Here is a 24889-nt window from a genome sequence, read left to right on the forward strand (position 1 = left end):
GGCACCACTTCGCCTCCTGTTGGCCAGCAGGTGTTCCTAATTGGACCGCGGGATCAGAGAACGGATCAGTGGGAACAAAGTGAAGTTTCAGCGCTTAATTAAATAGTGTTCTATTTATAACCTGATCATGTTTCTCAGGCTGCTGTTCCTCCTGCTTTCCTCCGCTCATCAAGCCTTTCAGACGGTCCAAAGCTCAAACCGAACCCTCCACCTGCTGCCGAGGGGGCAAACAGCGATCCTGCTGCAGCACAGGTACCTCAGCCTGCCCATGTATTTGGACTCGGACCTGCCGTTGGTGCGGATGGACCTTTTTTCTCCAGCCAGAGGCAGCGGACAGGAGGCTTTACCACAGCCCGTCCGAGAGCTGCTTCTGCCGGTGTGGCCCTACGCCAGCGGTCCGCCCAGCGTGTCGGGGGCCACCGTGAGGACTTCCTGTGAGCGCAACAAGATGCAGCTGCAGGTGGAGAGGAGCGTTCTGGGCTCCGGAGAACCAGGTTCTCACCTCAAGCTCGGGACCTGCAGAGTCAGCAGATCTACTGACGATCACCTTTACTTTGAATATGATCTGCGCATGTGTGGAACCAAGCGTACCGTGAGTCTGAACCCTACAGAACCGCAGAGATCATTTTAAAATCAACCAGACTCAAATATATGATAAAATAAATTATAATAACTTGTGTAGCCTGTAGGTATCAGGAAGTTTTCTGATCATCTGTCTTTCAGCATGTTGGGATCTTTTTCTGGAAGAAATTTTACTGAAACAATCTTAATATTCTGTTAGTTTCTAAATTTAACTTCCTAACCAGCTGATTTCCTGTGTGAACACATTTAAACTCAGTAAACTTAGTCTCTATGACTGTAAAATGTTGTATTCTAATTAATTTTAAACCAAAGATACATGATCTCTTGTGAAGATTCGGACTTTTCTCAGCTGATACCAATTTCCAGTTTTCTTTTCTCTGTCAATTTTCACCAGTGGGATCTTTTCTTCTAAGGACACATAAAGCAGAAATATTTTAGTGCATCAAGGCACACATTCGTAATCTTTATCTAGGTTTTAGTAAACTCAAGATAATTAGTGGCAAATTATGAGCTGTTGGTTGATGCATTAATAAACTTAATTTAATGGCAGTTTTTCGGTTTTTCACTGATCAGAGCAGATCAAGGAAAAACTGGCCCATTTCCAGTCTCTGACCAATCCACCAGTTCATTAGTGCTTTTTTTTATTGTTTAAGTTGTTAAGTTTAAACTTTTTCAAACAAATGTGATGTTGTGACTTAAAACTCAAATGTTGCAAACATGTGGAAGGTCCTGAAGAAAATGAACAACGCAGCTAAAAATATTTAAATGGCCAATTTTTGTATTTTCAGAAACATAGTTTTGCATTTTCCTGACGAGTCAAAAAGGATCCAGATCTGAAATGTACAGAAAGAATGTGGTTTTAAATCTGACAATTAGGCCAATCTCTGTTTTCTAGACTCTTGTCTAGTTGAGGAAAATTCAGTACAGATGTGACAAATCCAAGTATTGTATCTTTGGAACTGGAGCTCATTCTAATTGGTCTCAGAAACTCCAAAGTTTTTTTCACCCTTTAATATGATAAAGGAGTTAATCAGAAACTTTAGTTTTGTTGTACTTGACAGTCGTGGACAAAGGTTTTTGTTCTGAAACACATGTTGTGTTTTACAAACTCTGCACCTGTGAAGATTGCTTTTAATTATTATGTAAGTGAGTCAAATTAATTCAACAGAGTTTTATTTGCTTGGCAAGCTTATTTTATAAGAGCCTCACTTGCAAGAGACCACTGCTGAGAACATTGTAGCAGAAAGAACAGTTCTCTGAAACATTAAGAACTTCTAGTTGAGAGGTTCAGCTGCAGAGAAGAAGGCTTCAGGACATCCAAGAGGGACCATCTCCTCTTACAGAACTGTGTTGCCGCCAGTGCAGAGCTTGGTGAGCATTGGTAAGGCAAGGCAAGTTTATTTATAGCACATTTCAGTAGCAAGACAATTCAAAGTGCTGTACATGGGGAAAAAAAAAGAAAAAGAGACATAATAGGAAAAGTACAATGCAGTGACATAAAGGTAATTTATGTAGCAGGTACATGTTGATGAGGAGCACTTTGGACAAGAAACGCAACAAAGAAAACACTTCTTCTTAAAACAAGCATCAAAGGCAGACTGAAATTCTGTAGGAAGCACAAAGATGGATAGCAAAAGACTGGAAGACATTTTCTCTGATGAATCCTAACCCTGATTGGAGAAAATCTGTAGAAAGAAAAAGCTGCGAGCTACCATGAGTTCTGTGTGGTCCCAACAATGAAACGTCCTGATCCCATCCATTTGTGGGGTGCTCCTCATCCAAGGTACTGGGCTTCCTCCCAATTCTGACCAAGAACAGACTTGACCTGTGGTCAGGAAAACTCCCTCAAGATCAGAACCCCTTTGAGAACCCGTGGTCAGTTCTCAGAAACAGAACCCAACAAACTGGATCAACAATGAGTCAGCTGTGTTCCAAAGGTTCATATCCAGCAGGTCGGATCAGAAATGTAAAAGGACTAAACTGACATGTTTTCCTACTTCGTCTACAGGTGATCAATAATCGGATGGTTTACTTCAACATGCTGCATTATGACCCACCAAAACCCACAGGACCAATCAGACGAACGGTGCCCTTCAGCGTTCCGGTGGCTTGCTATTTTAACAGGTGAGGCTGGATTAAAACTGGGATTAATTCTGCATTTCATCACAGAGCCAAAATCATGTTTGATTTTGTGTTTTTTAACATGCATCTTATGTTTAACTGTTTAGGTTTGTTTATTCATATAAAGTTGGATACACTCCAAAGGTGCAGGTGCAGAAGGTCCAGAAGAAAATGAAGAACGCAGCTAAATTTGTTCTGACACCAAGAAATGGTAAAGATTTGCTTGGCAAGAGCAATGCTTCCAGTTTCGCATCAAAACCCAAAAAGAAAGTTTGTTTTTGTTTCCGTAAAGATTTCTCATTTGTATTTAAAACTGAACAGAAAATAGCTTGTCAGTTAAACGCATTTTTTTTCACTAGTAAATTCAGCACCAATGTGAACTACAGGTTCTTCTCAAAAAATTAGCATATTGTGATAAAGTTCATTATTTTCCATAATGTCATGATGAAAATTTAACATTCATATATTTTAGATTTATTGCACACTAACTGAAATATTTCAGGTCTTTTATTGTCTTAATACGGATGATTTTGGCATACAGCTCATGAAAACCCAAAATTCCTATCTCACAAAATTAGCATATCATTAAAAGGGTCTCTAAACGAGCTATGAACCTAATCATCTGAATCAACGAGTTAACTCTAAACACCTGCAAAAGATTCCTGAGGCCTTTAAAACTCCCAGCCTGGTTCATCACTCAAAACCCCAATCATGGGTAAGACTGCCGACCTGACTGCTGTCCAGAAGGCCACTATTGACACCCTCAAGCAAGAGGGTAAGACACAGAAAGACATTTCTGAACGAATAGGCTGTTCCCAGAGTGCTGTATCAAGGCACCTCAGTGGGAAGTCTGTGGGAAGGAAAAAGTGTGGCAGAAAACGCTGCACAACGAGAAGAGATGACCGGACCCTGAGGAAGATTGTGGAGAAGGGCCGATTCCAGACCTTGGGGGACCTGCGGAAGCAGTGGACTGAGTCTGGAGTAGAAACATCCAGAGCCACCGTGCACAGGCGTGTGCAGGAAATGGGCTACAGGTGCCGCATTCCCCAGGTCAAGCCACTTTTGAACCAGAAACAGCGGCAGAAGCGCCTGACCTGGGCTACAGAGAAGCAGCACTGGACTGTTGCTCAGTGGTCCAAAGTACTTTTTTTGGATGAAAGCAAATTCTGCATGTCATTCAGAAATCAAGGTGCCAGAGTCTGGAGGAAGACTGGGGAGAAGAAAATGACAAAATGCCAGAAGTCCAGTGTCAAGTACAGTCAGTGATGGTCTGGGGTGCCGTGTCAGCTGCTGGTGTTGGTCCACTGTGTTTTATCAAGGGCAGGGTCAATGCAGCTAGCTATCAGGAGATTTTGGAGCACTTCATGCTTCCATCTGCTGAAAAGCTTTATGGAGATGAAGATTTCATTTTTCAGCACGACCTGGCACCTGCTCACAGTGCCAAAACCACTGGTAAATGGTTTACTGACCATGGTATCACTGTGCTCAATTGGCCTGCCAACTCTCCTGACCTGAACCCCATAGAGAATCTGTGGGATATTGTGAAGAGAACGTTGAGAGACTCAAGACCCAACACTCTGGATGAGCTAAAGGCCGCTATCGAAGCATCCTGGGCCTCCATAAGACCTCAGCAGTGCCACAGGCTGATTGCCTCCATGCCACGCCGCATTGAAGCAGTCATTTCTGCAAAAGGATTCCAGACCAAGTATTGAGTGCATAACTGTACATGATTATTAGAAGGTTGATGTTTTTTGTATTAAAAACACTTTTCTTTTATTGGTCGGATAAAATATGCTAATTTTGTGAGATAGGAATTTTGGGTTTTCATGAGCTGTATGCCAAAATCATCCGTATTAAGACAATAAAAGACCTGAAATATTTCAGTTAGTGTGCAATGAATCTAAAATATATGAATGTTAAATTTTCATCATTACATTATAGAAAATAATGAACTTTAACACAATATGCTAATATTTAGAGAAGGACCTGTAGATACTTCCTGAGCTCACCACACAGAGCTTTTAAATCCCTGGCTTTGGTGCCTGTCTATTAGATCTCCAGGCTATCTCTCTTATTCCTCCTAAATTGGCCAAAATAACACAACTCTTCATTGTATTACCCCGCAGTCCATCTGGACACTTTGGTATCACTACATGTTTCTCGACCTCAGCCCAAACAGCTCCCAGTGCAAATATCATAAAGTATGCTCTTTCTTTTTTTTCCTAAATGTTAAAACCAGGGATTTCCATTGATGTGCATTTTATTTGTCTTCAGCTCAGTGGGACAAGCTCTCCAGGTCTGATCACTTTATCCTTGGGGAGCCTATGTACTTTGTTGCTGAGGCTGAAGCCTTGTCCACTGCTGAGCGACTGTACATCCACACATGTTACGTGACTCCAGAGGAGTCCCACACCTCCGCGCCTCAGTTTCCAGTCATAACTAACTTTGGGTAATCTTCATCTGGCATTTATTTAAAATGAAAATGTTAAAAGAAAAACATTTGATTGTGTTCCTCCCTTTTGTCCACCTGATGATACAGATGTATGGTTGAAAGCAAGAACAGGCGCTCCAGATTCATCCCGCACAAAAACAACGCAGTGAGATTTTCTGTTGATGCCTTCGTCTTCAAGGGAGTGGCGGGTCAGGTGAGCAAAATTCGTTTTTCACCTTAAGACTTTTGCACCCAAGTCTTTTGCTCTGAGTAGTTAAGAGAAATCTGAATCTTTCTCGTGCAGCAGCTCTACATGCATTGCAGCATGTTTGTGGGGAGTTCAGCTCCGACACCAACAGCAAAGTCCTGCAACTATGACACAAAAGCCAGAAGGTTGATTTTTCACAGAAAGAAATCCAAGGAATAAATAAATCTTGTGAATTATTGAGGGATCGAATTATGGTTCTGGTCTTTCTGCAGGTGGGTTGAGCTTTTTGGGTCAAACTCGGTGTGCGACTGCTGTGATTCCAGCTGCAGCTCGGATGAATCAGGAGGTTAGTCGTTAACTCTCTAGTTTTTAATTATCTTAAACATTACCCTTAATATGCCACTGGCAGCAAACATGAAGCAGTCATACAGCACATTATTATTTTTTATGATTATTGATCCATTAAATAAATTAAACTAAGGTACAGAAACGGCTCCTTCAGCAGCAGTAACTCCCAGCAGCTTTTCTGTCTGACGTTATCAGTGTTTCACGTTGTTGTGGAGGAGTTCTGGTCCACTCTTCCAACAGTTCTGGTCCACTCTTCTTTCCAACAGTGTTTGAGTTCATTGAGGTTTGCACATCTTTGTTTGTGCATGACTCTTTCAAGGCCCCACCACAGCGTTTCAATCGGATTTAGATAGAGACTTTGACTAGGCCATCTGTTTTAGATGCTGTGCTGGACATCTGGTATAAGATGTTTGGCTATAATGCACAGCACTATATGTAGAGAAAACCAAACACAACATATCCGCACAAACAGTTCTGTGTTGGTCTCATCCATCCAGAGGATGTTGTTCCAGAAGTCTTGTCCTTCGTTCAGATGCAGCTTTAAAACCTAAATCCTGCTGCCATCTTGTTTTTAAAGAGAAGAAGCTTTCGCCTTCAACCTTGCAAACCATGCATGTTCAGTATTTTTCTAATTGGGAAGGTCATGCAGCACAGGCCTCCTGGGTCGGGACTCGAACTCTAATGAAGGCAGTGTTTGTTATCGCGGTCACTTAAACTCCAGAATGTTGCTCTTTAATAAATCCTGACTCTGTTTAAGTCAGTTTTCTGACAAAATATTTAATTCTGTAAATTAGGTGCTATTTAGGCTATTCCCCCTATTCTGCTTTTCTGCCTGTCTGCATCTCCCGCCCATAGACAAGAGACAAGTGCAGAAGAAAATGAGTTTAATCTGTTGGTTGTTGAACCGAAGGCGGCAGAGTCAGGACAGGAGCGAGGAGAGACGCAAAGTCCAATGTTACTAAAATGAGTCCTCACTCAGACACGCAGCACAGGCATTGAAGGAAAGCGCTTCAGCTCTTCCTGCATGAAATATCCATTGTTTGTCCCTGAAGAACAAAGTGTAGATCTGTAGGTCACCCCTGAATGGAACGGCGTTAGATGACGTCAAGGTGAGCTAAGTTCCCTTCATGTTGCTTATGTAAAAAAAAGTATCAATCAGTTCAAAGTTCCTAAAAATGTGAGCTCTGCTTAAGAAAGGGTTTATTTAAATATTTATTTACAATTTACTTATTTATGGTCATTGCTGATGTCTTTCTGACTTGGCGTCAGGTTAACACGTACCTGTGTGCTCCACAGCAGCAAACAGTTAATCAGGTCCTTTGGATTAGCGCTTGTAAGTTAACTGTTATACGTCATACAGATGATGTTCTGTCTTAGCAGTGCAGCTCAGTTTAGCGATAATTGAACTTACTGCATTAAACATTCTCAACAGTGACAAAATACCTAACTAATCTGGCTAAAGTTTCACTAAAAAGTCAAATATATGTTTTTATTTCAGAGGCTGAAGTCATCAGCAGCACGTCTTGGACAATAGATCCTGAAGACAAATTCACAGCTCCAAACAAAGAGAGGAAGACAGCGGGAACCACCAGAGCAGAAACGACCGCAGGGACGACCGAGGTGAAGCCACGGCCTGAGAAAGTGGTTGGTGTTCACATGGGGGAGGAGGAAGGTGAGGGGAGGTGGGTGAAAGGCTCCTCTCTGGTGGAGGGCGAGGACAAGCTCTCTGAACCTCAAGCAATATTTGAAGACATCTTTGATTTTTGACTAGAAAATTTGGTAAACTGACCTGTTTCAGTCTTTAAAGCTTCTGTTTTGCTATAAGTTTAGTTATTTGGAAAACCTGGTGAATAAAACAAATATTTGAGTGAAATCAGTGTTTACTTTCTGACCAGGAAATAAAACCTGGAACAAACTGTTTATGCATTCAGTTCAGTGAGTTCTGGATCTGTCTGAAGGTCTTCTTCCAGTAGAACATTCCTGTGGAGACCTCTAAAGGAATGCCTCTGAATTAGCTGTCCAAACCGTCTCAGTGGACTTCTTTCAATGAGGAGGAGGAGTAGCGGTAACTTTACTCCAAGATGTCCTCAATGATGGAGCTCCTCGCCTCATCTAAAGCTGATTTCAACTCTTTATATCCAGGATCTGTTACTTTTAAGCATGATCGATGTATCACAATCTCATGTGGGGGTAGGAATGCAGATGGACCAGTAAACTGAGAGACTAAGACACTTGAATTCCCCCATTAGGGGCAATTTCTCACATCCGTCCAGGAGGGAGCAGTCCATGGTTTTCCAGTACAGATTCACTGCCTCAGATTAGGAGGATCTGACTCATCCTGGCTGCTTCACAGATCCTGTCAGTGAAAACCGCAAACCAGGATGACATGAGGAGCAGTCCTACATTGGAAAGGAGTCTGACTAGCTGCTGAAAATAGAGCAGGTAGTCCCAACAAGCAAATCAGGGACCCATATTCTCACAGTCTCTCTCACAAATTACATCATGACACCTGGTATATTTTCCAGTTCTTCTGCAGATCAGCGAAACACTTTTGAACAGGAAAATGAGACTCCCCAGACCTCCATCAGCAGGTCCATGAAGGAGAAAATCTGGTCCACTGTTCCACAAACCAGATGAAAGCTAAAGCGCTGCTCCTGAATCCAAGGACCGATTGGTCGAGCCAAAGATTAAGGGTTCCCCATTTTATACCAGAACGTATGAATGAAGCAGATATTTTTCTTTATGTTGTCCTATTAGGATTTTCTGACTTTTTGTATCTGATTTGAAGCTTTATTGATTGGTTCTGACCTCCCAGTTGGAAGCAAAATAATCAGATCTATTTCTGCTCAGCGATTGCACCATACGTGGTTTCTGTGATGGCACTCTTTGGTGTGGAAGTTGTCACTGTGGGTCAGATCACACCCACAGTGACAACAGATGTGTTGGAAAAAAATTTCACAGCATAGCAACCATTGTGAGATATGCTAATCATGCTTAATCATGCAACGAATCATTTTGAAATATCAGTGATATTCTGTTTACTGCGGAGCTGTGTAGCACCTACTGCTCTCTACCACACGGTGTGATGTCTCTGCTCCTCATATAATTATTGATCACTTAATGGCAGCTATAAAGCAGTACTCCTGTATGAATAATTTAACTATCACCTCTTACAGAAAGTCAGACGTTTATTCTTTTAATGATTTCATTATAAACAGCTGTCATTTGTTTGAAATGATCGTGAAGAAAAACTCCAGCTAATCCGGGGATGTGGTGCATGTTATATTTTCATGTTAGTGACCTAAAGGTTTTCTCCTTAAAGAGCAAAGGATGCATGTTGTGGTTCTGTTTAATTGAACCTGCAGGATTGTGACCGCTCCATCACTTTGGTCTGTTTTTAAAAATAGTTTTATTTTACTTGAAACATTTTATTGTTTTGACAGTTGGAATTTTAATTTGTCCAGAAAGTGAAATATGCATATTTTATTTTTTAAAGAAAGAAATCAGAATTTTACAAATTAGTTTTAACCAGTTAGTGTACCTGAGATGGATTTTTACCAGACAAGTCATATAAAAACATGTTAATGTTCTTACAAAGAGAAACGGAAGCATGTTTAGCTACAGATAATGCATAAATGTTTTATTGTTTCGTGAAAACGATTCTGTACAGATTGTTTTACAAAAAGTCATCTATAAATGTGATAACTTGTTTTTTTTACTGCAGTAATACCAACAATCATAAAACAGTTTATAACAGGTTCTATCAAACAAAACTACTTACAGACTGAATGAAAATGTTAACTGAATGCATACACTGTGCTGTCTGAATGTTCATAGTCTGAGTCTAGCCCTCTGTTCTGGTTCTGAGCAGGAGAATGCCACTCTCAAGGTGTGATAATGCCTAGTAGGAAAATGCACCATAGTATTATGTCGCCTTCTTGCTCAGACTGGGTTCAGCTCGGGTCAGCACTTTGGTTCCTCTCCGGGTCGTCCCGTCATCAGTAATATGAGCTCAGGTGAGAGTGAGCCGCTGGATGTCGGGTCATAGCTGATCCAGGGTAGATGGGGCTGTTGGCTGAGTTCCAGTACGTTGATGGGGGGCTAAAAAAGTTCCCAGGGGAGACTGGCATAGGAGCAGGATGTCCGCTCATGAAGTTCATTTTGGGTTGGTGGCTGTGGTACGGCTGGACGTAAGACATCTCAGTCGGGTACTTAACGATCCCGGTGTCTGCCCCGTGGTTCTGGTGCGCCTGCGAGATACCCTGGAAGTCGAACTTGTAGGCATAGCGTTTGCCGTGCACCTTCGTCATGATGTTCTTGTCGTAGTAGTAGCGCAGGGCGCGGCTCAGCTTGTCGTAGTTCATGTTGGGCTTGCTCTTGCGCTCGCCCCAGCGCTTGGCCACCTCGTCTGGGTCGGTCATCTTGAACTCGCCATTGGTACCCTCCCAGGTGATGATGCCAGCGTTGTTGTTGTCGGACAGGAGCTCCAGCAGGAACTGCCAAAGCTGGATTTGACCGGAGCCTGCGAGGAGACAAGGAGTTTTAAACTTGGACCTGAAGGTGGATTTTTCCTTTACCTTGTTTTTAAACGTTACGCCACAAGCAGCAGCTAAACCTTAAAATAGGTGCAGAAACAGCTCTGAAAAGAACACTGATCGATCAGGTCAGAGGGTTATTCATTTCACCAAATGTGACCTTTTCACTGTGAGGCTTGGAGGAGGAGGAGACGAACAATAGGGCAGAAACCTACCCACAGGCCTGTGAGCGCTGGGGTCAGGCAGCTTGTACGGACTTTGTTTGCCTGTTCGGTTCTTGGTTGAGCTGAGGACTTGGCCTTCTGTGAGGAAACAGAAGGGCAAACAGTCACTTTGGTGAGATGGAAGTCTGATTTCAGGTCCGGCTGAATAGTCCAAGATTCCTGAAGGAGTGAAATGACCTGGAAGTGTCTAAGCAGCCTTGATAAGAGCTGGATTGATTCTTTACATGTTGAGGAAATGAGCTTCAGCGCTTCCTATATCATCTCCTTTAGCTCAGGAAACACTGGACCATCCTTCATGGATGTGACTGAAGGTTATGTTATGTTCAGATGAATGAAATCAGAAGCTTCTGATTGGGTGAAAGGAACAGATTAGTTGAACCCGTTGCCGCGTAGTTTAGCATGTGTAGTTTTGGGCCTGCAAAGCTAAATCAGTTGAGCTTCTTTGGATTCTAAATTTTCTCCTAGAAAAAGGTCAGAGGTTTAGGACATCGTGATGGGGTTTGAGGTGTTTGACTATTCAGCCGGATCCTTGGGAAAACTGAGGCTGACAATCATTCCATGATGTTTCTGTGTTTTTGCCAGCCCTTGCTTGCTGGACTTTATTAAATCATTTTGCCAAAGCAGACAGTGTAAAGGCCTCATTTGTTTCATAAGTGTTTTTTTGGTTTAGAGATTCATACCTGGATTGGCCAGTCGGCTGCTGATGGGTCCTAACGTCTGATACGGATCTGCAGAAAAGAATATTTTTGTTTGATCGCTAGTCATTTTTTAATTAAACCTGGTTTCCACTGTCTGCAATCCAGCTTCCCACTGACTCACTTTCCAATATTTGGTAACAAAGGTAACAGATCCTGTAGGTAAACCCAGACCTCCCTCTCCATTCCCCAGCTCCTTCTGCAGGATCCCAAGTCATTTATAATTCTTCCACTAAGTTCTAGGTCTGCACCTGGATGTTCTTTAAATGGGATGCATCTACAACACCTAAGGAAAGATGTCCAGGTTGCATTCTGATTAGCTGTCTAAACCAACTCAGCTGACTCCTTTTTGCCTCAAAGAAGCAGCAGCTTGTCTTAAAGGCCTCCATGGATGAGCAAGCTCCTCATCTTAACCCTCTTCAAGGAAGAGCATCCACTCTACAGATCAAGCTCATTTCAGCAGCTTTAATCCAGGATCTCGTTCTTTTGGTCATTATCACCTTATCATTGGTGAGGGTCGGAGGATAGCTGGACCAGCTAATTCCAGAGATTACCCTATCAGCTCAGCTCCTTCTTCATCCTCGACAGAATGGAGCTACACCCTCACGATGGCAGACAAAGCCACATCCACCCATTAGCCCCCGTCTCCATTCTGCCTTCATTCAGGAAGAAGACACTGAGAAACTGGAACCATTTGGCCACACACAGTTCCACCAACCGTCTGTGACCTGAGAGTTTGACTCGTGCAGAAGCAAAACTGTTGTCTTGTTGATTTTTGCTTTTCTTTTTATAAACTTCTTTGACTGAAGTGATTTAGGAATGTTAATGTGAAAATTCTCAGTCCAGACATAAACCTTTTCTGCCGTATTTCTCTTTCAAGCAGCCAGACCTTCTTGAAATGTAGAAAGTGGTCTTAATCAGAGGCTCTTCAGACTTTCTACAAGAACAGACCTGGAAAACCAGATGATATCCACTGTTCGTGACAGGACTGCAATGATGATCACCTCATTAAGTTGCATCTGGCTCTTCATCCATGACTAATCCAACCAGTCACATCTCAAGAAGATGTGAGCTCTCCTAAAAAAGCCAGCCCTGATGAACTGAAGGAGGCGTGGAGGGGACGTGAAATGCCAGGCATCTCAAAATCTCAGGGGTGTAAATTTCTGGAATTGAACCCATTATTGACTAGTTTCAACCCCTAGACTAATGCCAACCCAGTTCTTTCAGCAATTGCACCAAGATAATGTTCTGTTAGGGTATTTTAAAAAGATCTTCAGAATGCCAGGACACCCTGTTACAACATGGAATATTCACAACTGAAAGAAAATGAAGCTTTTTGCGTCATTTCCAGTTTTCTTTTTTTATAACTCAATGACAAAATGTTGCATGTTTCAGAAACAAAGGCCCAATCAGTTCGGGGGGGCCAAAACCCAGGGTACACCCAAAACACATTTTTGCTTTAATGAAGTCAGAAATTGTGTGAGTTGTTGGTACCTTGAATAACTCTTGGCGCAGGATCGGTTACCCTGCTGTTGTGTTGGTGCTCGATTGGAGAACCTGGAGACCAATAGATGGATTTAATATGGATGAAACTGTTTGATCAGCTGTGAAATCTGCAAATCTGTTTCTGTAAACTTGGTCCTGTGTTCATGCATGGCTAAACCCGTCGGGAGTTACATTTCCACGTATGGTCAGTCCTACCTTTAGGCACTGTGGCCGTCATGGTGTTGGTTGGCCAGCTGTTCCTGCGGCTGATCTCATCAAAACTGCTTTCTGCAGCAACACAAGGAGAAAAAAGGATGAAACTGGATGTTGGTGACACAAACATGTGTTTGAAGTAGAACCGGCTCTGCTGGAAAAGGAAGGAAGCAACCAGAGACCAACACGATAAGAGTTTGGAGGTCTGAAGATGACCCACAGTTTCTTCTTGGGTGAGCGTTCTTTTGTTTCGGGCCACCAGCAGATGAAATGGATTGTGTCCCAGGAGCAGGACCCATACCCCCCATTTCCTCTGTCGGCGCAGCTGTTTCCTGTCTGAAACTGGCTGTTGAGTTTTGGACTCGTCACAGTTTTTGTCAACAGAAGTTTGTGTCGTGCAAAAGGAGCCTTTTAGACTTTAGATACCGTGCAAACGTGTTTCTGAAACTCAGCACGTTATTCTTATATCCCTAAATCAATCAAGAAAGTTCCTTGCTGCTTTTCTTTGACTTTTATTTCACACCAGTCTGTGTGACTCACAGGAAACGGTGGCAGTTATGAAATGCAGAAAGATCTTTTGCATGAATTTGAATCGTGCAAAGTTTGAAGTGACTTCTTTCCCTTGTGGGGAAGTTCTCTCTTACCATCCAGCAGGTAAATAGAGTAGCTCATCCTGCAGATCCGGATTGATTCATTAATACAGTTTGAATAGAAGCTTTCCTGTTGTTCAGATGAAGATGCATAAATGTAAAGGTGAGATTTTATTTTATCTCTTTGGCCTTTGAAACATTTAAATGAGACATGTTTACAGGATGTTAGTCATTCTGCTCACAAACGTGTGAAACTCAACACCGTTGGTCGCATTTAGAAAAGGTTTGAGCAAAAGTCTTCATCTACACCTGACAGGTAAACGTTCTGCTGGGCCTCCAAGCACTCTGGTGGTTTTACTGAATCACTGTGTTCAGGTGAAGCTGCTCAATGATACCTTTAGCAGACGATCCATCTCCATCTCTCCCCAGCCAAACATCCTCCAGTGTCGCCCCAACCCTCTCCATTACCTCATTCACTACATCCATGAACCTTTTCTGTGGTCTTCCTCTTTTCCTCCTTGGCAGCTTCATAATTGACCTCTTTTGTCCAATATAGCCACTATTTGCCCTCTACACACGTCCAAACCACCTGAGCCTAACATTCTCTAAATCATCTCTCGCCACCATCTTGGAAACCTTTCTTTTCATTTGCAACCACCCTTCTGTCACCCATGACCCTCATCTTCATCTACTCAACCCTACCTGTTCTCTTCCTCCCTTCTCTTGTGCACAGCTGCCTGCTTTGGATGGTTGAGTCCAGGTGCTTAAACTCCTCCACCTTCAGTTCCTCTGTTCCTGGCAGCTTCATTGCTCCGACTGTCTCTCTTCTCCACACACATTGTTTGTTTCTGTCTTTTGTCGATCTTCTCTGTAGAGCATACCTCTACCTCGCCAGGCTCTCCTCCACCTGCTGTGTTTTCCTTATTAGATCAGTGTGTCATCTGTGAACATCAGACACCATGCTAACCCTCCAAGTGGCAACAATCAGAGTCCATAAAGGGGTTGTTTTACAGTCCATCTAAACTTTTTGGATAAACTCATCAGCAGGAACAGAAGAGATGCTCAATATCACACAAACTAAAGGAAAAATGGGTCATGAATTAAGCTAACACTTTGTTAGCCTATTATCAAACCAACAAACCACAAGTTATTTTGGATCAGATGGTAATGGTCACGTCTTGGTGCCAAAATCGAGGGAATCTTAATTTTCTGATTAAAAACTATTATTCTATCAACCAATCTGCAGGACACATTTTTTCTTTTACTAATTGTTTTTTTTTTTTACAAATAATTGTTGATTTAAAGTTCACACTAATGATTGGGGAAATGTTTTAGTCCTTTAAATGAAAATTAAAATCAGAACATAAGACCTCAAAGAAAACTGGAATCTAGTAACTGTCCGAAGACTCCTGATTGGTGCGTCTCTGCCTTTCCTTCACACTTTGTCACATTGAAAGCAAAAATATGAGCTAAAAAAAGCTTTAATGAGGTTAAAGCAGGATGTTGACTTATTAATGTATGGCAAATTAATAATTTAATTCAAGAAGTCTGTGTAATGTTCCAGATTCTGCATACGGAAGCCGCAATTTGATTTGATTTTATTACCTAACAGGCTGTGTTCATTTTTATTTTGGTAAAACTGAATTAGGAAGAATCTAATTGCAATTCTGGAAAGCCTGAATTTTGAAAAAAGATTTTTCACACTGACAAGAGGAGGCAAAACCCGCAGAGAACCAACATTATTCTCTGTTCCAGTTGAGATTGAAGATGCTGCAGGTGATTTGAATACTGATGTTACGGATGATGTAGTTAGTAATATGATTAGCTTGTTTATGAAGAAATTCTGGAGGTTTGAAAGCCAATTCACTGGCCTGCCCCAAGCAGGTTATCCATGAAGAAAATGTATTTTGGTGGCACCTGTAGACTAAAAGAAATCAAAACTACCAAATTGTTTAAATGGATTTGGACATTTTCTTGATGTTGTGACTCCAAATGAAAAATCTCTGTTGCTAGAATCTGTCCCGAGGATCCACAAAAGATCCTAAAATGTTGTGTCTAATATTTAAATAAAAACATGATTGGTCAAGACACTCAACCATCTCCCACAGCAGGAGTTCGTTCCTCAGCTGCCAGCATGCAGTTGTAAAATAACGGGGCCGAACGTACATCCTTGAGGCACACCCATCATGTAACAGTAGCACACTTTGTTATAACTCCTATAAGTGACTAGAAATACATATTTTGGGTTAAATTATGCCAAGCTCTGTTTAATGATCGAACCTTCAGGAACAAGAGGTATAAAACAGGTAAACAGCGTTTCAGACATTTGCAATACTATAGAAGCTAATAGGAAAAAGTTCCTCTTGATTGTTTTTGTGTGATGAAAGTGGAAATCTCACCTGCTTTTACTTGTAGTCGGGGCTGTGGAGGTTGTGGTGGAGGTGTGCTGTTGGTGGGAGTTGTGGGGTATGAGAATGTAGGGCTACCTGAGGCAAAACATGAAGAGATAAATTAAATGAATCTTTTGAGACAGTTAACCAAAATCCACGAAGCAGCTTAAAAATCATGATTTTCCTTCTCCAAACATCTGAATCCAGAAGGTAAATTAGCTGTTACATCTTTAATAGATGCACATCAATTCTTTCAAGTTTTCCAGACAGGCCTGCAGCCTCAGTTTTTTCTTGAAAAAACAACTTAGAATGATTGTTGCAGTGATTTGCAGAAGCTCGATCAGCTGCATCGACAGTGACATGGTAAAAATCCAAATTCATCATGAACGACCACAAATTCGGTTTCCAGTGCAGCAGTTCATAGCTTGAAATTGTTAAAAAAACAAGACTTGACACCTGACGCTGTAAACATCTTCACACTGTGCTGTCAGTTTTAATGTTACATTTTATTTCTTCCACGTATCAAACCAAATACTTTCAGGTTAAATGTTTTATTACATGCAGAAAACGTGCTTTTTCTGGGCAAATATTGAAATAGGGGCTAATTTCTTTTAAAGTACCTGAAAATCTCAACCTAAACTATGCATTAATGAATACAAATAATCTGCAGCAGGATCTTGTCAATATAATGAAATCTAGCAGCAGATCATCAGGTCCCAATGTTATCTGCAGCACAGAAAGGTTTGCCTTACTCTGCCGGAGGTAATTGAGGTGAGAGAGCAGGATGTCTGCATTGTAGGCCGATGTGAGCCGCATCATGTCGTCTTTGCTCATCTTGCACAGCGCCTTCCCGTCCAGCGCCTGGAAGAGCACCACGTCCACCTCCTCCAGGACGTACTCCTTGATGGCCCAGTCCAGCCACTGTCGGACGTGGTCCTGGGTCCAGACCTCGGGATCTAGAATGAGAGTTGGGAAAAGGGAGGGAGAGCTGCATCAACATACTGACACCTTTCTACTTTTTTGCTTTGATGCAGAGAATCTTAATTCTAATAAAAATTCAACATAAAAAAGAAACTTTGTGCAATAACTATTTTTCCCCTAACTTTCTGTTTTCAGATAAAATGTCTGAGAAGGTTTGACTGAGGTCACCTTAAGTTAAACGCAAATAGCTTAACGTGTGCTCAAGGTGGACATGCTAATTAATTACATGCATGTTGTGTTTTCTACTTTGAGATGCATTACCATTAGTAAAGTGAAAGAAAGGGTGGAGTCATACAGAGGAACTATGAGGAGCAGCTATTTAACGTTAGTTTGGAGGACATGAATGTGGTAAAGAACGGTGGAAACTGCTCAGTGATGCTTGTGATTTTCATACTGATTATAATGTTGGTGATAAGCTGAGGACAACCGAGCTGTGAAACAGAAAACATGTTTAGCACTTGAAACAGGCTCAGAGTATTCTGCTCATATCAGATTTACTACACACAACCATGTATGTTAGCAGCTGTGAAACAAGTGAGACGTTTACGTTCAGCGCGGACAGAAACAGCTCCACAGTCAGCAGATGAATTTGTTAGAGGTAGAGGAACTTCTATCTGAAGCTTGTTATTAAACATCCAGATTTTTTAGAAACTGGGTGCAAAGTTTGACACCATTTTCTCTAAGCCTCACAGACATATACTTACATTCATCTGAATAAGCTGTCTCCTAACTTGATGACTTCTGGTTAGGGATTAAGGTTTGCTGGTAGTTTGTTTTTGTAGCATAAGAATGACTTGCTTGAACAGCACTCATTGACCTGGCCGATATCTAATAGGAAAATCCAAGGAACTCAAAGAAAAGCTGAGGTGGAGAACCATTTCGAGACATTTCCAAACATCTGCAGATTCTAGGATCATCAGTTTTTACACCTTTATTGAAAAACAAGTTATTCAGATGTGTCAGTACTTTGGGTCTTCTTCTAGATCTTGGAAAACAGTCCCACATTAGATAACAGAGAAGTGGATTGGATACTAAGGAACAACCCAGGAACCATCAAGGCTCAAGTCATGAACTGGACACTGCTGAAACATCGGTGTCACGGTCCACAGTGAGTCGCCCGGTACCAAAGTCAACACCTACAAAGTTAAAATGTACAACTGCCCACATAGACCGCCACATTATTTCTGTTTTATGGTGAGAGGAGACAAAGATTGAGCTGTTTGGCCATAATGACGAAATATATGTGAAGGATTCAAGGTGACCTAAGAACACTGCAACATTTCTCCAGCATGTTGGTGGCAACATAATGGCTGCTGATTACTTTGAGATCATTATTCAGATTATTAAATTGTATTAAATGTTTTAAGAAATAATTTTTTTGACTTAAACTTTTCTCTTTCGTAAAAGCACAAAGAGTTTCTCATATTTTTGGTATACTTATATGCATACATTAATCCACTAATGCTTACATTATTGTTTCTTGTAAAACACTGTATAATGTTATGTACTCTAAATAATCAGTTTTAGTCACAAAGTACTGGTATGTGATCTGATTATATATAGGTCTGATTACTCCCAGACCTGTAGAATCAATAAATCACAAATAGAACCTGTCTGGCAACATGAAGTAGACTAAAGGATCTCATAAAGCAGCCCCTCATGCCTGATCTAATGAAACTCAAACAGATGATGGTTACTGAGAGTCTGGAAAGGTTTACAGAGACATTTCTAAGGCTCTGGGACTCCAGAGAACCACAGTGAGAACCATTATCCAAACATGGAACAGTGGAGAACCTTCCCAGGAGTAGAAAACATTCCAGTGTGGTTGAATTAAAACTATTCTGCAAAGCATAGTGGGCCAGACTTCCTCACAGTGATGGAAAAGACAGTTACTGCAAACACTTGGAGATGTGGAACAACCAGTTATTAGGTTTAGGGTGTGATCACTTTTTTACATTTGGCCTGGTTGGTGTTGAGCTTTATCCCCTAAAAATCATAATTTAAAAACTACTTTTTTATTTCTTTTGGTTGTCTTTAACATTTAAGATAAAAAGCAAAAACAGAATAAATCTTTAAGGGTGTGAATACTTTTTTACAGCACTATAACTGCATTTAGGTTGAATTATAAGTTATTACGAATGCGTCATAAATTGTATTTTTCTTTGTAAATGAACACAAACGTGTTGGTCAAAACCCAGTAAAATTCTGCAGCTCTTGTTGATTATCGTCAGAAACATGTTTGGTTCCCTGCCGGTAAAATACAGTAAAATTATTTACTGTACGTTTATAGCTGGACATGATCACTGAGATATCTCCAATCTGATTCAGGACGCTGGTTTCCAGAAACAAACAATGAGCGCATCATGTGAACTGCCCGTAAAACTGGACGGCAGCTTTTGGGTCGCCACACCCTAGTCTCCTGATTGTTCTCGGCCAACACATGCCTCCCTGATGCAACATCCGCGTATTATCGAGCAGAATACCGCCGCTGGTGACTCAGTGATTAATCTGGTTGGGTTTTGCCCAAATTTTTACTGGTTCTTGACTGCACCTGAAGAGAGAAATGACCTCAGAGGATCGTCTGGGTGTGTGAAGCACTGAGCGGAAGGAGGAAATGCTGGAGTATTTATTCATAAGGCAAACAGCAAAGAATGATTAAGACATCCAATAAATCAGCAATATTCCTTCAAAGAAACTGGAAATTCATCTTTCCTCGAAGCCTTTTTCGAGACCCATAGTTTCTATATGGAGAGGCACAGCTGTCTTGTTTAATGTGATATGAAAGCAAATAACCTTTAATAATCTAGAAAATACAGTTGGTTTTATTTAAAGAAATCTAAGGATTTAGATCATCTCTCTAAATCTTCTCCATAGTTGATTCATCTTTTCTCAGCTAATATTTGCTTATTTGGGGTCAGAGTTTCATAGCTGCCTATACTTGTATGTTAAGCTGCAAGCCTGTGGTGGTGGTCATTTTAACAACTGTACAGCAGTACTAGAAACTCAGATGAATGAGGAAGTAAGGCCTTCCACTAGAGGTTTTCAATAAAATACAAAAGCAAGCTTAAAAACCTGGCATCACACCAGGCAGCTCCACATTGACCCTCTGAGTCTTCACATGTGATCAATGTGACTAAAAACACTGACAAACGCAGATAGAGGCACTCAAGACGTTCTCTGATCAGTTGACCTGTGCCTGTTGTGATGTCATCAGAAGCAGAAGTGTTTGTGTAAGGGTTGATTTCCTCACAATTAAATAATGATTACGGTAATAAGAAAATGCAAAAACTACTGGAAAAACTCACCGACGTGGGGTTTTGTAGGGAACAAACTACAGTTCTGTGAAAAAGTATTTACCCCCTTACAGATTTGATCTGTTCTAACTTTTTATCCCACTTCATTGTTTTCAGATGTGTTAATGTCAGACAACGATTAGAGTGAATACAGTTTTCAAATGAATGAATGAATTTGTAGAAGGAGAAGAACTGTAAAAAGAAGTTGCCCCTTATTGTTAAATGATTATTTAAACGCTTTTTAAAAAAAAATTTAGATTATTTTAACTCATACCAGGCATTAAACAAATATTTTAAATACAACCTGTTGGACAACATGAAGTAGGTTAAAAGATCTGAAAAGGCAACACATCATATCCCGATCTAAAGACCACCAAGAACAGGCGAGAAACAAAGTCAATGACATCTATTGGTCTGGAAAGGGTTACAAAGATGCCTCTAAGGCTTTGGGACTCCAGAGAACCACAAAGAGAACCTTTATTCACAAAGTTAGAAAACGTGGAGAACCTACCAAAATCACTCCAAGAGTTCCTCAACAACTCATCCAGGAGGTCACAGAAGAACCCAGAATAACTAAAGCTTAGCAGGCCTCACTGCCTCAGTTAAGGGGTCAATAATAAGAAAGAGACACTGTACAAAGATTGGCTCTATGGGAGAGTTCAAAGGCCAGAACCACTGCTGACCCAAAAGAACACAAACGCCTCTCTCCTATTTACCAAAGAACATCTTGATGATCATCAGAACTTTCTGGAACATGCTCGTCCCGTTCCATCTGTTAACACAGTGTTTCACAGAGGAACTTCAAACATACAGTCAAACATGGTGGTGGTAGTGTAATGGTCTGGGGCTGCTTTGGTTCTTTGGACCTGGACGACTGGCTGCATTTGATGGAACCATGAATTCTTGTGAAGGAGATTCAGTTTGTGGTCTTAAGTTCAAGCTGACTTGGGTTATGCAGCAGGAAAAGTATCATTGGGAACGTTTAAGTGTGACCTAAAGGCATAAACAGAAGGAAGGGAGTCTGAGTTTATTGTAGGGAACAGAATGGCTGAGAACGTTGAGAACGCTTGTTGTATGAATAATAAAGAAGCATCCACATAAGATTTCACATGCAAGTTATTTATATGCTTTCTTTACAGGACTGAAAAGGGAAGCTGGGAAGATTAAAAATGAGAATGTCCACGTCTGCTCACCACTTATCTGTTCCTGTTTGCTCCAACATCCCAGTTCTCTGAGCTGAATTTGCCCCGTTTACACTATTTGAAAGGTTTTCGATTGAACCCTTGATGTCATGTTGGAGCAGTTTAAAAGAGATGAAAGCTGCAGCCTGTCGCAGCTGCTTTGGGGAAGGTGTCTGACACAAACACATCTCTGATTCAGTTACGGGTGTTGCACAAGACGAGCTGTTTGCCAGCCGTTGGGAAACCATCTTGTGACGGAGGACGCCGGCTCGTGAGAGACGGCTGGCCTCACCTGCTGGGACGATGACCCTCTTCTCCTCCGTTGGGTTGTTGCTGTTCGGGGTGGTGGTCTGGGGGCTCACTCTAGGCTCCGGGTAAGAGGCCTGGTACGGCAGGGGGGCCCCATCGCTGCTCATGTGTCGGGAACGTTTGGTGACGCTGCAGTCCACAGGAGAACCTCGGCTGAAACAAACAGACGGAACTTCACATGATTTCAGATTTCAGGTGTTTTCTGAACACTGGGAGCTACAACTGCCACTCATTAAATCCAAGGGGGTTTACTGTGGCTGCTAATCTCTGACAGCAGAGGAGATTTTGCAACATTGGTGCATTTCCTCTTGCAGTGTTTTATCTGTTAGTGACAGGAGATAAAATTTGGTTCTATCTGAACAAAACTTTCCACTTAGAAGATGACCACTGCAGGTTTATCACTAAATCAAATGCCTTCAACCACATTAACAACTTTTGATATGTAGATCCTCACACCAACATTCACCCCCTGCAGCGGTTTTGTTCTGTTAAATAGTTTTATATCACATGTTCCTGGGAAAATCAGCTCTACTGATCACTTCACATCTGTCTGTGGTTTTACTGATCCATTTTCAACGAGATATAAACGTTCTGTCTGACAGTAGCGATACGATAGTTGAATACATTTTCTTCTCTATTGGAATCTTGTTTCTTTTGCATAAAAAACATCTACTGAATTACAAACTGCAGCCTCAGATAAAGGAAAACCTGTACCATAAGGGGTTAAATACAGTTAAGATGAAGTTAAGTAAGCATTCGGAAAACACCATGCGGATGCCTGCAGGCGTTTGGCCATCACGTGTTTCTGTTTCAAACAGAAGAGAACATTTTCAGAGATCTAGAATACAACCATTAACTGTTTAACCTGCTAGTTTAATATTCAATTTAGCAACTTTTTATTTGTAAAGGAAATTAAAACAGTTGCTTAAATAATTGTAGCAGCAGGACGTTAGTAGTTGTTTCCTCCAACTGCTGATAATGTGTATTCCTTCAGTTCGGGTTAAAAAAAGAACAAAGAAACAATCAGAGTTTGGATCCTGAACTGTAAACAAATAAGTGTCTGGAAAAACCCGGCGTGTCGACACAGACAGACCATCAGGGAACCCGTCCCCACTGCCCCCACCCCTCTCTGTGGCCCTGGCCCTGACTCACCTGGTTCCATTGACGTGTTCGGATCTTTTCCCAGGATTTTGTGCTGCTGACCCCACCCATTCCGACTCGGTGGGCTCAGGACTCGGCTTGGAGGCCTGGCTGAAGCCACCAGGCGACGTCATCTCGCTCTTCATGTGCATGGCGGGCGCTGCTGAGAAGGCCGGCTCGAATATGGGCTGATCTTCACTCACCACAGAAAGCGCTTCCTGTCCAACACAGAGGCGGCAGACGATCACGATCCATGGAAAACTTTCAGTTTTTCACAAACAGACTCAGTTTCATCCTTAAATATTAAACATTTATGTTAAAATTCATTAAAAAAATTATGAAAACACATAATGCTGTGGACATGAACATATTTGTCTTTTTATATTTTCCATTTCAAGATTTCTTTATTTTTCAGACTCAACTTTTCTAATTTCTCACTTGATTTTGGGGCCTTTTTAGTCACTACATATTTACTGTAAATGTACATGAAATCTGTTTAGTGTTTTCCCTGCTATACTCCAAACACCATGAAAAGGTTTACATGAAACTCAACCTGTCAGCTAAGGCCCAGCAGCCACCTGCTTGTGGAGCTGTGTGGACGTACTTGTGGGTTCTCTGTAAAACCAGCAGGTAAACTCGGGGTTTGAAGTGATTGGACTAAAAGGTTCAGCTGCGACACCTTCCTGGAGGAGAACATCAGCTGAGCTGCTGCTGCTGCCAACAGCTTCATGTTCTCCTACAGATGATCCACCTGCCCCTGTCCTTCAGGATTTAACCCAACTCCCTCCTAGACGTAGCTACTGACTTGAAAGTGGTGTCGTGTATTTTCTGTCAGTGTGAAAGTACTCTGGTTGCATTAGTTCATTTATTTTCAGAAAATCACATTTTCTCAGCTAAACTTGGAAGAGAATCCAGAAACTGAAATCTTTTTCCATATTCATCTAAACCCAAGGTTTTTAATTTTGAAGATTCAATAAACTTTTCATAAATTGTTCTACATTTTACAAAGTTTCTCCCCTACTGAACCTTGTGGACCCGTTCCTTTCACAGAGGCTTTCAACAGACTGGCTCGGTTTTACATTTATTTCTTTTTGAGAAGCTAATCAGGTAACTCATGTTAACCATGGAATTATGACTGGGAGGAACGATACGGTAAGATTCGGATCAGAATCATTCAAACATCTCACAAATCTATTGGTGGGATATCAGAGATCATTTTCTGGAAAATATAACAAGTTTTACTGTTTATGTCATCAGAGCGGTGCATCATGGTGCTGCTGCGTTTCCTTTGGCCGTCTCACTTAGGAGGAGCTAGCTTGTGTGTGCATTACTGTAAAATATAAGAAAAAAGAATGGCCCGACCCGCTTCCCATCATTCGTGTTAAAGAACCGGTTCCTTTCTTGTGGCCACAACTTTGGGTTTTAGTAACACAAAACTTCTGGAGCAGCAGGCTTCACCTTGTGGTTCATGGTGAACATAACAACTCAGTAGAAATTTTAAACGTGAAGGGATGTTAACAGCTTAATGTTGGAAACTGTAACTAATACATATTATCTTTTCATGTAGGCAAAAACTAAGGCTAGTCAGAGACCAAATAACTTGGTTAGGACCAAAACAACCACTATATTTAAAATGTCAACCTGAATGTTAGCAACAGGTTTGTTTTAGCCAATTATTCACTTTGAACCCTTCGAGTCTATAAACACAAACATGATTATCTTTTCAAATGACTATATAATGATATAAAGACACCAAGGAAGCGATATACAAGCAGAGTAATAAGTTAAATCACTAGAATATTTGAGATTTTTTCCTTGCGGGAGGTGAGTTAGACTAACCCTTACATTTAACCTCCAGAAACATTTAATCTGTATTTATTGTCCGTTTTTTAGACTTGGAAGGTGAAAAAAACATTGTGAAATGTACATTAATGGGCACATTATTTGCACATCCAACAGATTGTAGCTCATTAAATCAGTGGTACAGATAGTACTGTTTGACCTCAGGTGATACACAAGTTTGTTCATTTTTTAAATGCATAAAATGAAGAGATATACATCATTATCAGCTGATAACTACTTTCTTACTTTGCACACTGAAACTTGGACAGGACTGTGATATCTGACTAAGAACAACATCCATACAAATTCTGTTTTCAGAAA

General features: G+C 41.3%; 2 protein-coding genes across 6 annotated transcripts in view; one reads left to right on the top strand and one right to left on the bottom strand.

Annotated features, from left to right (window-relative positions):
• zp3d.2 (zona pellucida glycoprotein 3d tandem duplicate 2) lies at positions 1 to 9496 on the top strand. Of its 3 annotated transcripts, XM_047360776.1 has the most exons (9): positions 1 to 592; positions 2591 to 2706; positions 2811 to 2914; positions 4978 to 5152; positions 5243 to 5348; positions 5439 to 5527; positions 5615 to 5688; positions 7189 to 7310; positions 7649 to 9496. In XM_047360776.1, exons 1-9 carry the CDS (start codon positions 128 to 130, stop codon positions 7661 to 7663), a joined length of 1266 nt encoding a protein of 421 aa, XP_047216732.1. In that variant the 5' UTR covers positions 1 to 127; the 3' UTR covers positions 7664 to 9496. The 3 variants fall into 3 exon arrangements, with proteins under 3 accessions (XP_047216732.1, XP_047216728.1, XP_047216729.1); XM_047360772.1 differs by lacking the exon at positions 7649 to 9496 and having other exon boundaries at positions 7189 to 7563; XM_047360773.1 differs by lacking the exon at positions 7649 to 9496 and having other exon boundaries at positions 5442 to 5527; positions 7189 to 7563.
• fli1rs (Fli-1 proto-oncogene, ETS transcription factor-related sequence) overlaps positions 9304 to 24889 on the bottom strand; it is a 24499-nt gene continuing 8913 nt past the window's right edge. For 2 of the 3 annotated variants that reach the window (XM_047360769.1, XM_047360770.1), the window contains exons 2-10: positions 22739 to 22944; positions 21570 to 21739; positions 16575 to 16778; positions 15832 to 15918; positions 12846 to 12917; positions 12639 to 12701; positions 11130 to 11177; positions 10441 to 10527; positions 9304 to 10212 (exon numbers count right to left, since the gene is read on the bottom strand). In XM_047360769.1, the coding sequence (XP_047216725.1) occupies positions 9689 to 10212; positions 10441 to 10527; positions 11130 to 11177; positions 12639 to 12701; positions 12846 to 12917; positions 15832 to 15918; positions 16575 to 16778; positions 21570 to 21739; positions 22739 to 22944 (1461 nt within the window). In that variant the 3' untranslated portion in view covers positions 9304 to 9688. The remainder of the gene's footprint in view (positions 10213 to 10440; positions 10528 to 11129; positions 11178 to 12638; positions 12702 to 12845; positions 12918 to 15831; positions 15919 to 16574; positions 16779 to 21569; positions 21740 to 22738; positions 22945 to 24889) is intronic. The other variant, XM_047360771.1, reaches the window with a different exon arrangement.

The sequence above is a fragment of the Girardinichthys multiradiatus genome, chromosome 3 (genome assembly GCF_021462225.1).
Source record: "Girardinichthys multiradiatus isolate DD_20200921_A chromosome 3, DD_fGirMul_XY1, whole genome shotgun sequence".
Lineage (NCBI taxonomy): Eukaryota > Metazoa > Chordata > Actinopteri > Cyprinodontiformes > Goodeidae > Girardinichthys > Girardinichthys multiradiatus.